This window comes from Vanessa atalanta, chromosome 24, assembly GCF_905147765.1.
Source record: "Vanessa atalanta chromosome 24, ilVanAtal1.2, whole genome shotgun sequence".
NCBI lineage: Eukaryota > Metazoa > Arthropoda > Insecta > Lepidoptera > Nymphalidae > Vanessa > Vanessa atalanta.
The window spans coordinates 5,888,262-5,905,172 of NC_061894.1; the positions used below are offsets into that span (position 1 = coordinate 5,888,262).

Genomic DNA, 16,911 nt, shown 5'->3' on the forward strand with positions numbered 1-16,911 from the left:
TTTTGTCTTTTATTTATTGAACAATGAAATGCACATCAGTCATAACGCATTTTTCGGGAATAATTGTCCTTATATTAATATAATGTATCTCAGTGGTATAGAAACGATTCTTAAGCTAAAATTAACTTCATTGCAACACTCGTTCGCTAAAACCTATTGTTTTACCAAACATACTATCTAGATAATGTAAAAAAAACCCTTATTGATTTTAATCGTTTAGAAATATAGTCATTAAACTTGTATTTTGGCTTTGTTTTTCCAAAATGGGAGCGCATATCGATATTGTGCGCGGTGGAAGAGACAATTAAATAATCAACTTTAAGGGAGTTAGCACCAAATGACTGTGCTATATTATGTTTTTGTTATATAATTGTCTATAAATCAATAACAATACTGCACTTAACCTGCACTGTTACCGCAGCCGTGAAACACTTATGATTTATATAATACTAGTTATCGCCCGCGGCTTTTCTCTCGTTGTAGGGGTTGGTCGACAGGTTCGGTATAAAAAGTAGCCTGTCCTTTGGGGTTCAAGCTAGCTTTTGTCAAATTTGGTTTTGTAGTTTGGCCGAGAAAGCATAAAAGACAAAGTTACTTCCGTATTTATAATATTAGTGTAGATAAATATTAATATTTTACGACGTTTTAACGCCTCCCGTGTATATTAGTTATAATATAACAGTGTTTTCGAGTCAAAATCTTATGTGAGAATATATCAATTATAATGTTAAGCAATAATACTTACGCGATTATCAATATTTATATTAAAAAATAAAGTCAATTGTAAGTCTACTGTATATATGTCCAATAGACAGATTAAATCACGAGGAAGGTTTACATCACCTATTTGTATACATTGTGCAAATTAACTATTATTAATATGAATGTACAGCGGTATATAGTGTATTATCTATGATGTACAGTAGAATTTTAAGTGAGACCCAAAATAATCGAGTTACAGTTGAGAGATTTTAACCTATAAAGAGGTTTTGATTTATAAAGACTTTTGCAAGTAAACATTTGACTTAAAGAGATTTAGTCTCTCTCAACAATTTGAAGTCCGGTTAGAAGTGGTCACTATTGCCCATAGACAAAGGCGCTGTAAGAAATATTAAGTTTGGGAACTAAGATGTTATGTCCCTTGTGCCTGTGATTACACTGGCTCACTCAACCTGCTAGCCGGAACACAACAATACAGAGTACTGTTATTTGGCGGTAGAATATCTGATGAGTGGGTGGTACCTACCCAGACGGGCTTGCACAAAGCCCTACCACCAAGTAAAAGTATCCTAGTATTAGTACTACTATTTTTTTGCACACTAGTAAAAAAATACTTCTAAGAAAATAATGTGTGTCGGTAATTAATTTTTCTTCGAACTATAGATATATATGATTTAAAAACGTCAAGTAGTATCGTTAGTATAGTCCTACATCGATTTGTTCGAGATCCAGAGGTCGAATATGTGTTTAAGGTATTGAAATACCTTGTAAGGAAATACTGTATACTCACGTAATGGCAAGGGGACAAGTGTCTTTCGAGTTCTAAAGGTTTTCGACTTATCGATGTTCTACTGTATTTGTTGGAAAATGAGCTTCTACGGGCTGCGTTGTAATAATCAACAGTCTATATAAATGTATGATGAAATTGTCCTTTTACGGTTCAAAGTGACAAAAACAACTCTGAATATAGCAAATTGGAAGAAAAAATCACTGCAAGTATAAAAAAAAGTAAAATAACCAAAACCAAAATATTAAACCCACCTAGACAAGAATGGATAAATAAAGAAATTATAAATCAAATCAATCAACGGAACATGTTATGGACCAGATACAAAAGTAACCCTCATGATGAAAATTGTAAAAATATTTTTATACAAAATCGAACTGAAGTAAATTCAAAAATACAAGAAACAAAAAGTAAGTTCTATCTTTGTGCTTTTAATAAGTGCAAAAATAAACCTAAAAAAATGCAGAACTTAATAAACAGCCTCACCAATAACAAACATAAGGAGATCGTAGCACCAAACAAACTTCAAATATTAGACAAATGTGTAACAGACATAAGGGATATCTGTGAATGCTTTAACGACTTCTTTTCAAATGTAGGATCGGTATTAGCTAATCAAATTCCTAAACAGTATCACAGTAAGAATTCTATATATTGTAAGCCTTCATCTAAAACAACTACGCTAACCCAATTTACACCGACTACAGAAAGCGAAGTAGCTGGGATCATACGTAAGTTAGATTCCAATACTAGTTCGGGAATAGATGGTATAACAACTAAATCACTAAAATGTATTTCAAACTTAGTAGTTGGAGAAATTACTCGCTGTATCAATAAAAATCTTAAAGATGGAACATTTCCAGATAGTCTTAAAATTGCCAAAGTCACGCCAATATTTAAGACAGGGAGTCAATCAGAACCAAGTAATTATCGACCCATATCAGTACTTCCTGTTCTCTCAAAAATCTATGAAAGGATTATCTATAATCGCTTAGATACATATTTAACTAGCCAAAATTTTTTGTATAAGAAACAGTACGGCTTTAGGCAAAAATCTAATACTCTATCTGCAACGGTAGATCTAATAACAAAAATAAAACAAAGTATCGATAACAAGCAAATAGCCTTAGGAATATTTATTGACCTTAAAAAAGCTTTTGACACTATAAGCCACAACCTGCTGCTACAAAAATTAACGGCCATCGGTATAACAGAAAACGCATATAACGTTCTCAAATCTTATCTCACAAATAGAGTCCAGATTGTTAAAATTGGTAATATACAAAGCAGTCCTAAAAAAATTACGTTCGGTATACCACAAGGATCGATATTGGGACCACTGTTATTTCTTATATATATAAACAGCATTCAGAATATTGGATTAAAAGGCGACGTTACTCTTTATGCTGATGATACGTCCCTGTTTTATTTTGGTAACTCCATCAATACGATAATTTTAGAAGCCCAAGAAGATTTAAATAAATTAAATATCTGGTTTCGATATAACCTACTAACAATAAACACTACTAAAACAGATTATATAATTTTTTCAGCAAAAAATAAAAGAATATCACACCACAAACCATTAATGATAAACAGTCAAATTATAAACAAAGTAGGTGAAGAAAAGTACTTAGGATTAATTTTAGACAGCCACCTAACTTGGAAACCACATCTTGAAAAAATTAAAAACAAATTAACATCATTAAGCGGAATGATCAGAAATATTACTAGATGTCTTCCACGCCCAGTAAAGTATACGATCTATAACTCCTTAATCAAACCACATTTAGACTACTTAATAGAAATCTGGGGTACAGCTGCCCCAACAAACTTAGCGCAATTGCAAGTTAAGCAGAACAAATTAGTAAAAACACTTTTTAATTACGACTTTCTCACATCAACTCAAAAAATTTACAAAGATACAAAAATAATGAATGTCGCTCAAACCTACAATTACTTTATTTGCATACTAATCAAAAAAATAATGGACAAAAATATACACACGGAAATACAATTTAATAAAAAACAACACTCACAAAGAATAAAATTAAGAAACGCTAATGATATAAAACTATCAAAACCTCGCACTATTAACTATGGAAATAAAAATATAATGTTTGACGGAGCAAAACGATATAATAATTTACCTAAAAATATTAAAGAAGCAAAAAGTATGCGTCAATTCAAGATGCTATTAAAAATATATGTTAAAAATAATATAAAATAACACAAATTCGTAACATGAAACAAACCATATAATAAGGTAATGTAAAATAAAAAAATAAAAAATAAAAATAAAAAAAATTCAAAATTCAAAAAAAAAAAAATATTTAAAAATATACATTATATTTAATATTATAAAAACAAACAATTTACAAAAAAAAAAAAAAAGCAATAAATCCACTAACTCATACCACTTCCAGCTGTATTTAATCCGTGTATTTGCGATAAGACCAGACCATCCACAATAATGCAAAGTATTCACAGATACCCTCTTTGTAATTGTATTTATTTATGTTTTACTAATATTATGCTTCCTTATAATGTTACTTTGTTACGCCGCTAGGCAATTATTGTAATTGTTTATTTAATGTTCTCATGTAAGTGAATGTCATGTATTCTTAATGAGAAATAAAGATCTTTAACCCGAAAGTGACACCATTTTTCACTACAAGTAGTGCTTCCCGTGTGTAACTCTGGCGGGTCGCTACTTATATCATAATACACTTTTACATATAATTTATTATAATTACCGTATTTTATATGTTCAGTTAGGATTCAGTAATTAAATAATATGTAAGATGGGAAGCAGTACATAAAATACTTCTCTGTCTATGTAGAATAAAGAAACAAAATAGAACTTTTAAACATGTATTTATTCATAAAATCATAATTTAGTTTCAAATCCTGTAAAATTGAGTTACAATACAATATTAACAGACAATGCAGACAATAAACAAGACTACTAATGTACTTTAGAAGTCTACCTTAAAAATCAATACGAAATTCTTAGAAAAATACATTTAATATTGTTTAGGAAAACGTAATAACCGAATTTATCATTAACGTATCGAGAAAGGACGCTCAGCGTCTCGAAGATCACCTAATTAAGATTTTATCACAACATTTATTCAAAATATAAGCTACTTATTAACATTACACTTATACAATAGGAAAGATTACTCAGTCCTCAATACGCGCCACTATTTACACAGTATATAACATCAAATCGAAAATAGCAAAACTAAAAACAGCTACGGATTTAGAACTAACATATAAAAATGGGTGTTTGTTAGTAATTTAGGTATTTGAGGAGATATATATATATAATATTTTAATTAATTATAAGAGAAATATACATATGTCATATATAACGGACGCTAAGTCTTCACCCGCATTCAGTAACTCAATTATTTATACGAAGTATTAAACCAATATTAATTATAAACAATCACAAATACATACTTAAATGGGATTTAATGTAAACTTCAATAAAAAAAATATATAAAATTAATGAAATATTCACGACTTCTGAATTTATACATATAAAGATACTTGTAGTATTTTGAAACAATTATTATCAACAATCTATCATTTTAATTTGTTAATGAAAAGCATACAAAGTGCATTTTTAAAATTAAATCACTCGTCCGTTCGGTATTTCAGTACATACATATATATCGTCACTGTACGATATAGCACGGGTATTACCGGTTAGGTAGGCGTCAAAATAACCCATTCGCCTAATATTTGAAATGTGAATGAGCCCCCTGGCGCCCCGGGCCGCGAAGGGAGGGCGGCTCAGCAGACGTGCACGCTGTAGGCGGCGAGGCAGGCCTGCAGCGCGGCGCGGTGCGGCTCGTCGAGCGCGCCCAGCAGCGGCGGCAGCAGGCCGGGCTGCGCGCGGGACAGCTCCGCCAGGCTCTCCGCCAGGTAGCGCTTGGGGTCGTCGATGCCTGTTGGGAAAGACCGACAAGTTGAGAGTTTGTTCCGCGACGATGTTTTACCGCTGATTGTTGGATACGTGTGGCAGACGTTCGCCAGACACATGAAGTTTCCTCCACTTTTCTTATACCATCGCATTAGATCAAATCCTAGATTTATTTTATTAATTTTATAAACGAATATGTGTGGATGCACATATTCATTCTTTATTAGACACCAATACTTAAAATTAAATTTGACATAAACAAAAGTTGCATAAGGTGGAACAGGCGCCTTATCGTTAAAGCAGCGATCTCTTCCAGGCAACCTTTGGGCAGAGGACTGATTGTAAAATACAAATATATTAGCATATGATAATGATGCTATTATATGTATTATAAAGACGTGATTCTTCCAGTATAACATATCCAAATTCCTGCTCGCTACTCAAATAACTTTTGAACAGAACGATTCAATGACTTTTAAATGCGAATCTGCAGTTTTATAAAATCGTCACTACGAGGCCGTTCAAGATGAATACAAAAATGAAATGTTTATAATATTAACCGGCGAGCGGGTCGTCTGCGGCGGACTTGGCGCAGGTGAGGTGTGCGTACTGCGGCTGGTAGCCGGGCATGTCGTCCACCTCTATGAAATGGTCGTCGGGCAACGTGCTCTCATCTGGTGGTAGCTCGAACAGCGATATAAGCGCCTGCAAATAATTATCAAATGATTAATTTTCGTTACATTAAAGTACTATTGTTGATTTCAATGGCAAGAGAAAACAGACAAAAAGAAAGAAAAAACTTTGATATTTAATTTGTTTTCATTGGTAGACATATAAATCTATGGACTCATTATGCATATGTGAAAAAATAGCAGCACTTTGGGAGTTCATTTAAATCGATATCATAAATTATAGACGAGTTGGATAGCGACGTATTATAAAAATAGATATATTAATTGAGAACTGGTAGGAAGCACATCATATTACTGAGCTACGAGTAAATCGCAAGGATAATTCTGTAAATTTAAGAAAACTTGATAATTTTAGTCTCGCCGCTAATGGAGCATAGCATTGTTTTCTACGGCGCCTCGGGCTGTACCTGCAGCACGGCGGGCCACAGCGGCGCCAGGTCGGCGCGGAAGCGCGCGCTGTGGCACAGCAGGCGCACGCAGCCCACCGCCGCCGCCTTGCGCTCCAGCGCGCCGCACACGCGCCGCACGTCGGGCACCAGCACGCGCTGCACGTACAGCGCGAACATGCTGCGGGACGGACGGGTTACAATTTTTGTGAGCTTAAATTACTTTTGTAATTCATTTCGTGCTCGATGAAGGAATACATCGCGAGGTAACCTGCATGGACCTCATTTCGATGAAAATCGGCTCCATCTGTATCCTCCAACCAGCATTGGAGCAGCGTGGTATGATAAGCTCCAGTCGTGCACCTTAGTTCAGTACTGATATAGTTGGAGGGTATTTACTTTACTTTTTTTTAAAGAAAGATTTTATGACATCGATAGGATGTCTACAGCGGTTAATAGTGTTCCTCGCTCGTTGCTATTAAAACAAAACTCACTTAGCCTGCACGGAGTCCACCAGCTCGATGAGTTCGTCGGCTCCGAACTGCGCCGCGTAGAATCCAAGAAACGCGATCAGTCCCTTGACGTATTTCGTTGTTTTCGATGACGAGAGCCGTTGGAAGAGGAGCGTTATTATCTGTTTCGTGTATTGCTGCATCACTGATCTGATGAAAGAAAAGCGTTTACAAACTTAAATTTAATGTCATCTGTTAGTATGTGGAGATGAAATCTTGCAAACTCCGATATGCAATATATAGGAAGAATTAGTTTTTACATTTAATAATAATTATTTATTTATTTACTGTATTGAAAAGAAAATCTCAATTAATTTGATTGAATTGACAACAGAGACTACCATTTATTTCTACTCTATACCAATAGTAGGCAAGGATTTTACCCAACAGGGGACAATCATTGACTTAATTAGCTTTTGTCAATCAATACTCACTGTCCAAATTTAAACAACATTGTCTGTATGAGATAGAAGCCCTCGTGGTCGTTCGTCTTTGAAGCGATTAACTTCTGAAACACTCCCAGCATCGCGTTCTGAAATGCAAACAAATTTTAACTTGTTAGGATGTCGAACTAATGTTCGTTGAACTAAAACTAAAACTATGACTGTAGTTAAGCTTTCTAACATAAGTCATTTCACTTCTGTGACACTTCTACGATGGTTCTGATTACGTGTCATGACTGCAATCCTACGTCATCGTTTTTGCTTCATCTCTCATGCGCACTGACAATCCCGGTATCTACAAGGCAACTGTTAATAGACTACTACTGGGCGAGCGCGTATCTGAGATTATATTTTTTAAGGTAGTTAGGCGAACGGAAAAAAAGGGCTATCTGGTAAGTAGTATTTTTTACATCGCCAATGGAACGCTTACCTTGGGAACTGTTATGCCTATAGTTACACTGACTGATTCACTCTTCAAACCCAAATAAAAGAAGTATGGCTATTTGGCGCTAGAATATCTGATGAGCGGATGGTAGCTAGCCAGATATTGCATTATTTAATAGTTTAGGGAGAGGGGTCGCACCAGCTTGCCCGAGCTGAGCACGAGGTCGTCCCGCGCGAGCACGAAGGCGCAGAGCAGGCGCACGAGCGGGCGCACGTTGGCGGGGCGCTCCCACAGCGGCGGCGCCAGCAGGCACGGCAGCAGCGCCGCGTACAGCTCGGGCGCCGAGCCGTCGCCGCCGGACCCGCGCAGCTCCAGCAGCAGCGACAGCATTTGGAATACGTACGGCATGAACTCTGCGCACACGGGATACAACAATTACGTGTAGTATTAGTATAGAGTTATTTTAGTAGATCGTGGGTCTGATGAGCCCATAAATTGGTATGTACTCAACGCTGCGTATATTTCTCATACATATAATTTTTACGACTTACCCTGCACATCATTTTGGAGGATGCCTTGGAAAATGGGAAACAGAGCGTCTTCAAAAGCCGTTATGGCTTTCGGGTTTGATTTCACTACCAACCTTTGAACAAAAAAAATAGCCTCAGTTTTAAGAAGAATAATAATAAGGGATATTAAAAAACAGGTATATATGTGTAAATACACACACTATCATAAAACTATCTCAAATTGTACAAGGTACAAATACAAAAATATAATTATAAAAAAAAACCAAAACACAAATAATGAAAAATGAAGTATAGCATTAATATATAAATTTAAAAAAAAACTACTGACTGTATAGCAAGTGAAAGGCTCTCAAAAAGGTAATGGTTGAAATGAGGCTTGCAGGGATTCTTGGAGACAACAGCCAGCATGCTGGCCAGCTTCGGCAACGCTTCGCCCAAGTACGGCAACGCATCCTCCCGCAAGCATGCTAATGTACGGAGAACCGCTGAAAATAGAACCGATTTCTTCTATCAATAAACGCAACTATATTCTACAACCTTCCTTTGAGTATATACTTTATTCAGACTTTGAATAGAATACATACTAATAAATGGGGGGAGGGGAGGAATATATTGTTATTTTTAAAGTCAATTATAATCCATCATCTTTCATAAATTGTCCTCTCTCGCTTTTGTTACTAAGATTTTTTTTAATATGAACTTCAAATGTATATACTTATATATATGTCACTATAGCTCATACATTCGATCGAGGGCTTAGATTGGAAACTTTGAGAGCAGGTCGCCTGCTAGGTAGCTCACCCTTCATGACGTACTCGTTGTGCGCGGCGGGGTCGCCGTGCGCGCCCAGCGCGGCCAGCAGCGCGCCCAGCAGCGCGGCGGCGTGCGGCTGCAGCGCGGCGCGGCCCACCATGCCGCCCGCGATCAACTTCTCCGCCGCGCAAGCGCCGTACGTGCACACCACGCCGCTGCCCTTGATGTGCTGGATCTGCGAAGGGGGACGTAACACCTTAGTTCCCAAGGTTGGTGGGGCATTGGCTATATACGGAATGGTTTTCGGTTAAAAATGTTATTAGCTCCAGTATCTAAGGGTAGTGGTGACCCTAATATACCATAAAAAAATTTTAGAAAAAGTCATCACTACACATTTGTAATAAAGAATATTATTATATTAACCAACCTACATTACTAATTCACCGGCTACCTTGCCTTTGGGAACAGGAAATCGATTTGTCATAATTCAAGAAATAGCACTCTTGTACCTACGACATGAAAAATTTGGTTGCTTTCTTAATCAATAAAAAGAATGTATAATGATTAAAATATTTACTTACCAACAACGGAAAGGCTGTTGCTATGAGTTCCTTGGGCAGCAGAGACCGAAACGTCATTATGTACTTAATGGCATCTGCTTTCAACACTGGCAACTCTTCCACTGTAATACAAAAATTCATTTATCTTTAATTACATTTTTCCCACTATACAATTATAAATATTTAATTCTCTCTAATATTATACATCTTCAACAGGCAGGTTTGTGACCTATGGCCATATACAACCAATAATAACTACTGTGTACGAATGTAATTTCTATGTTTTGACATTAAATTTATACAGAAATCTATTCTATATTCGACAAATAAATTTAACATTTACTGAGATTCAGTAAGACTCAGCAGTATTTCAATAAATGGTAATGATCCACAAAGTAAGTATTTATAAGGTTTTAAATTATAGATTGATTCACTCGCGCGGGCAATCGTTCAATTATTATAAGTTATGAGTGCCTGTATGAATGAGACGACTAAGTGTAGAGACAGCAAAACAAGAACAATTAGATTATATTTGTTAAGTTTATTTTATTAAAAAAAAAATAAACTCGGACGGGCGCGCCTTCCTGTATGAAATGAAAGTCTTATTTGCATATGAAAGAACTGTGAGAGTAAATGAATACTGAATGCACCTATTTTTTTTTAATATATGAAGACTACATACAAGCGGAAATTAGACCAGTATGTTGTAACATAAGATCCATTTTACAACGAATCACTTTAAAGTAAACAGAAATTTTAATAATGAACTTGTACATACCATTAGGACGTTGCAGCTCCGGCAAGACGTGATTAGCAGCAAATGAAGTCAGGTCTACAAGAGGGGAGGCCTTAGTCACTCCCGCTGCCTGTGTCCCACCACGACTTGCCAGTGATGTGACCAGGAATAGTGCTGTGTCTTTACCAATCCAAGCGCTACCACCACTCTCCGAGTATTTAAGTAGCATAACCTACGACATACAGTAAAGTAAGTAACCTGTAAATATCCCACCGCTAGGCAACGAAATCCTCTTCCTGTTAAAGTAAAACTTTGAAACTCATTACAACACGCTAATTTGATGTGGGTTGGTGTATGCGTGCTTCAGGTTTCAAGATATAGGAACTTCGTGAGGAAATATATTAGGAAACAGAGCCGCCTGGTACGAGTACAATCATTACTTCAAATAACAGTTGAAAATTAATCAGTGCTCCAACGCACAACTTATATAAGATCCACATGTGCTATCTACGAATTATAGATTTATGAAATTTAAAAGTTTCATAAATCTATAATTTATACAAATAATCTTACGACTATTTAAGAATATAGTATATTTAGCCTTTGCTCCAGATCGTTTTATGGTCCTTCGAGCCGGATATTAGCCAAAAAGCTAATTCTGTCATGATAGTAGTAGAATTTGAGATTGATTATAAATAAATCAATTTTTTAAAACCATAAATGCAAAAAATTACGAAAATTATTACCTCAACGTATTGGCCAAAGATGCTCATCATCTTATCTTCGTAATGCAAAGCCAGGGTCCGCACTAGATCGCAGGCCGCTCTCCGTCTGGTGTCCACGTCGGAACCTTCGATATCACGGCTTACGTACTCCTCTGGATTATCCTCAAATAATTCCAAATCGGACTCTGTAATAAAGTACTATATGTATTTATCTATGTCTAGTTATCCCTTCCGACTACGTAAGTGTAAAATTCACAAAAAGTTATCCCTCCTACTTTCCCCCTTGAAGTTGTAATTTCTGAAATACTAAATATCAAGTGAATCAGACTTGTAGTAATGGAAATCTCGTAATGAGTCAGTCAATGGTATTTATGTTACTTAAAATCAAAATCTCTGAGAAAGAAATTATAATTAAATTAAACCAATCACAGGAAGATTCAAATCTAATAAACATATTTTACATTGAGATGACATGATATCATTGGAAACCTTAAAAAAATTGGAACTTTGGAAGTAAAGGTAAAATTATTATAAGTAGTTAAACACTATTCCATAGTGTTCTTTTCTTGATAAAAGACTGTTATCTTTAGGAATAAAAAACTACTGGAAGGAAGAAAAATAGCAGAGTTGTTAGCAAAGTAGCTAAAGTTAGTTCATCTCTACTCCTTCCATTTAGTAGTAGTAGGAATTAACATTTAATGAAATAAATTTAAATTACTGTTCGAATACATACCTCGTAGCTGCATATTGGGTATGACAACCTTCTCGCAAATACTGCTAAGCGTAGCGGGATCTTCAAAGAGATTCTTGTAACTATTTTTCTCTGCTACTTTAGCGAGGAATGTAAGTGCGTTCGAAACTAACTGTAATGAACATGCAAAATTAATAAGTACATGAACAAAAAAAAGTATATTTTATTTGTTAACATTGTCATAACATAAAATTAAATATAACATTAAGTTTCAGCCATAAATAATTACAAATAGTGACCCATACCTTGAAATTCTATCATATAACGTAAAAAAAAATTAACTTTATAAGGCTCCATCTGCCTTTTGTGTTATAATCAGAGATTATAACGAATTTAATATAACATATTAAGTAGACTATACCTGAATGTGTTTCCTTATGGCAAGTTTTTTATTTAAATATATCTAAATGTCATTTTTTACATTGAAATTGGATGTCTATGTAATATTGTTGCAATTCTTTAAATTTAATCTTCTATCCCTTTCTGCCAAGCCACTGGTTATTTGTTATGTTATTATGTTGGGGACGATAATACTCAATTTTCGGTCGCTTCTACCACATGTATTGTGGTATCCAAATGCCATACATGTAGTAGACACAAGCAATAGTCATGCTTGATAAAAATATTTAAGATATGTACACATTGGTATATATGTATATTCATATACATCATCTATCTTAAAATAGAATATTCATAGAAGTGTGAACTCACCGCATCAAAACGTAACTTCGAATCAGTGTTCAGAAGGACGTTCCACACTGCAGTCACGAAAGCCGGAGCGTACGGAGAGAACTCTTCCTCATACTTAAGTGCGTACAGAGCTGCGCAGTTGCAAATTTCCGTACGAAGTTCTTCCATGACGCCAGGCACGTCGGTGTCATCCTAAATGTAGAGATAAGTTTTCTATTGAAAATAGGTAACCAGGCTAGGAATATAACATGAGTAAGTTTTTTTTTATAATCTGTAGGAAGGCGGACGAGTACATGGGCCACGTAATGGTAAATGGTAACCCAGACAATGGCGCTGTAAGAAATATTAATCATCCCTTTCATCGCTAATACGCCGCGATCCTTGGTAAATAAGATGTAACGTCCCTTGTGCCTGTAGTTACACTGGCTCACTCACCCTTCAAACCGGAACACAACAATACTGAGTACTGCTGTTTGGCAGTAGAATATATGATGAGTGGCTGGTACCTACCCAGATGGGCTTGCACAAAGGCCTACCACCACGGCAATTAACCATCGTGCTTTTGCGTTATATACATTATTTAAAATAACTTTAATCCATCATCTTAAAAGGTTGCTGAACTGGGATTTTACAAGATGAATAAAGACAAATAAATGACTTGGACGTTAAATTGACGGGTATTCATTAGCTGAAATCTGATATATGATATGATATTCATGATAAGTAATATCATTTAAAATATTATTGGAACATTGGATTCAAAATTGTTTAAGGTACTTTAATGTAATGTACTGCTATCTCAAGTAATAATTGCATAGAATATTTAAATTTAAGTTTCATCTACAGATCCTTTTTTGGATTGGAATAGGCGATAGTTCAGCTAGACCAAACCCTAATAGATTTGACTTACACTTGTCTCCAAGCAAGGAACTTTATCTTGTAGCAGGTTGAGGAGATTTGGCATCCATACTGGCATGTTATCTTCGAAGAACTCTGGCAAGTCCTGGTAGTTGAGGGAGTAAAACACCTTGCACGTCAACACAAGGGAATTATAGATGACCTTCAACGCATGTGGCACATTATTATTTTTCTTGGCCAAATCTATTAACGCCTGGAATTAAAAAGATAACATAAAATAATCTTTAAGTATATATTTAAGTACATAAACATTCACTCATAGTCCTTCTCTGCCTTCAAACAAATAATAAAATGGCCATTTTAACAGAAATTTTATATCCATTATAAAGGATGCTCATTTCTTTTTTTTACTGTATTTGAAATTTACACCGAACGTCAACTCATAACAACACAAACATTATTTAGTTCAATTTCTTAATTCATATTAATAAATTGCTAAAATTAAAATCAAACTACTAAAGAAAATCGGTTGATATACTTCCTATTGAGTGTTGACGTTATACTTAGTACCTTTCATGACCAGATACCGTTAACAGCCCACACCCCTGGCTTTTGTTGTATTATAAAAATTTTAAATTTAATTATTTAATAACAATTTTTTTTGTAATAGAGTAGACTTGTTTCAGCAAAACGGTTTTGTTTTGTTCTTTCCCATGACAATTTGGATACAAAAAATACAAAAAGTTTGTTTGTTTCTCATAGTACATATGTATATTTTATTTATAGAATAAAAAATGTAATATGATCTTTACTTACTACAAATAAATCAGTCAGAGGTTTTGCTATGTTATCCAGAACATGTTTGATTTCTTCCCAAAGTTTTTGTGATTTAAATTCATATCTATATCTCTTGAATAACGAATGTGCTGTCCTTAACACACCATTTATAAGATGAAAATCACCTGTTAAAATTAAATTAAATTACATCATTTCATATAATAAAACATTTTAGGAGCTTGTAAATACTTATGGACTAAGGTTTCTCCTCAAAAATAGAGGAGGGCTGAGGAGGACATATTTTTGACATGTTTTTTTTTTTTACAAAAGCGTAAGAGGTATTATTCTCTGATTATTATATTTATATCAGCATAGTTAAGCACATGAAAATTCAGTGCTGTTAGTCTGTCTGAAATCATTTTATTAAAATTTAATTTTACCGTGAAAAAAAAGTAGCAATTCTTTTAACTGTGAATATACCTATGTAGTTATTTTTATATACTTATATAGTTAGTAAATGATAACATTATAAAAAAATGGGCATAACACACAATATATAAGTAAATTTTATAGTCTATTGGCATTCACTTTTCCCAGAAAGTGTGAATATACTACTTTATAACAACTGACATAAAAAAACTACCACATATAGAAGCATAAAATAAACTATTATATATATAATTCTTTTTTTTTAAAAAAAAAACATTCAAAATTTAACATACCAGAGGCAAATTTCTCAACCATCTCATTGATCAGTCCCGGCCACTTCTCCGGAAAATCATGCTTGCCAATTATAGAGACCGCATCACTTAACTGCCTTTGAATACCTTCTGGGGTCTTGAGCATCATTTGGACTATAAGTGATTTGATGGTGGCTCTGTCTGATGAATGCATACGATCAACACCATCTTCATCCTGATAACATTTATATTTCATTAATAAAAGCATAGCATTATCGCTGAGAGCCGAGATGGCCCAGTGGTTAGAACGCGTGCATCTTAACTGATGATTTTGGGTTCAAACCCAGGCAAGCACCACTGAATTTTCATGTGTTTATAATTCATCTCGTGCTTGGCGGTGAAGGAAAACATCATGAGGAAACCTGCATGTGTTGAATTTCAACAAAATTCTGCCACATGTGTATTCCACCAACCCGCATTGGAGCAGCATGGTGGAATATGCTCCAAACCTTCCCCTCAAAGGGAGAGGAGGCCTTAGCCCAGCAGTGGGAAATTTACCGGCTACTAATGCTAAAAAAATAATGTTAATTAATAGCATTATCTATATATGTTGCAGAATGTTACAATATTATGTTACACTTAGAAATTACTAGACCAAACTACTACAAATGTACTACAGTCAAACGACTGTATAGGTGTACCAGTTTGACAAGATGTGTATAAATTATGGTATTACTTTCAAACACTGCTATCGATGACAGCGTTAGTGTCCCCGTCATATACATACAAACATATAGAAATAAGGACATATCACACTCATAAAATCATTTCATCAGCCAAAAGGAAAGTAAAAAAAAATTATTTATATTTATTTTAAATGTGATGTAGTTCAAACTTAAATAGTATTGTTAGTTTCACAGTTTAATTTTTCATTAAACAAATAATCTGTAAATGTAATTTCCCCAAAGTATGTTTTTGGTACTTTAGCGGTTCTGTCTGTCCACTGATAAAATATGTATATATATAATATTATAACAATAAATATGTTTACCACTGGCCAATTCCGTTTTATATAGTTCTTGAAGGTTATAGAAGCGGTGACTCTAATTACCAGCTCTGCATTTTCATTATTAATGAGATTAAGGAGCAATATTCCATAATTTTGATTTGATTCAACACCTTCTAGAAATTTTTCAGCTGAAAAAAAAACGATATATATGTAAAGTCTAAATCTGCATTTTTTTTTTAAATGTACTTATTACATGTTAATAATAATTGTAGACATTAAATTATACCAACGACATACATTGTCACAGCTATACATGAAAACCAGCAGGTGCAGGTGTTTAGTTGAACACTAATTTAAATTGGAAAAACAGCATCGGTTAACTACTTCTTAACAACGTTTACAAGTAATACTGTAAATTATCACTATTTTAAATCGTTGATATAAATAAGCTATGATATATTTCTACAAACTCATTTCTCGATCAAATATCAACGGCTATAATCATTTTAGGTTATTCCTGATATTACATGTAATATCTTATTATATCATATAGAAATAGCATACAAAAAGTGTTATTAAATTTATATTTCTAATAACCGTCGAACTCATAACAGAAAGGTTACAATTCACTTACCGGGTCTTCGGATATTGGGATCTGGATTAAGAGTTTTTTCCAAGTAACTTGCTAGAGTAGCTAAATTTTCATCTGATACTTCCATTTCTTTATTATATTATTAAATATTATAACAGCAACGTTTCAAGCCGGCCACAGCTTTGGACAATTTCGTAATTTAATCACAAACGCGTTCTTCACTTCGTTCCCGCGGATGACAGTTGCTTTTGAAGTAAAATAGTGCTGCCAGAACGAAAAAACTACTAAGTTGATGGTGATCAATAAATATTTATTAATTTATCAATAATATAATTATGCAATGTTATTATATATAAAAATGATATTCACTTAGAAAAAGTTGTTCTTGAAT

General features: G+C 34.4%; 1 protein-coding gene across 1 annotated transcript; it reads right to left on the reverse strand.

The window, feature by feature from the left end:
• Positions 1–4,376: 4,376 nt before the first annotated feature.
• Positions 4,377–16,756, reverse strand: LOC125073461 (exportin-2). The gene is made up of 19 exons (XM_047684300.1): positions 16,563–16,756; positions 15,971–16,116; positions 14,962–15,154; positions 14,279–14,424; positions 13,515–13,715; positions 12,626–12,796; positions 11,897–12,026; positions 11,185–11,348; positions 10,481–10,670; positions 9,724–9,824; positions 9,191–9,377; positions 8,718–8,874; positions 8,411–8,502; positions 8,058–8,272; positions 7,466–7,563; positions 7,014–7,181; positions 6,541–6,700; positions 6,002–6,146; positions 4,377–5,466 (listed from the first exon to the last, which is right to left on the reverse strand). Exons 1-19 carry the CDS (start codon positions 16,645–16,647, stop codon positions 5,312–5,314), a joined length of 2,904 nt encoding a protein of 967 aa, XP_047540256.1. The 5' UTR covers positions 16,648–16,756; the 3' UTR covers positions 4,377–5,311.
• Positions 16,757–16,911: the final 155 nt, after the last annotated feature.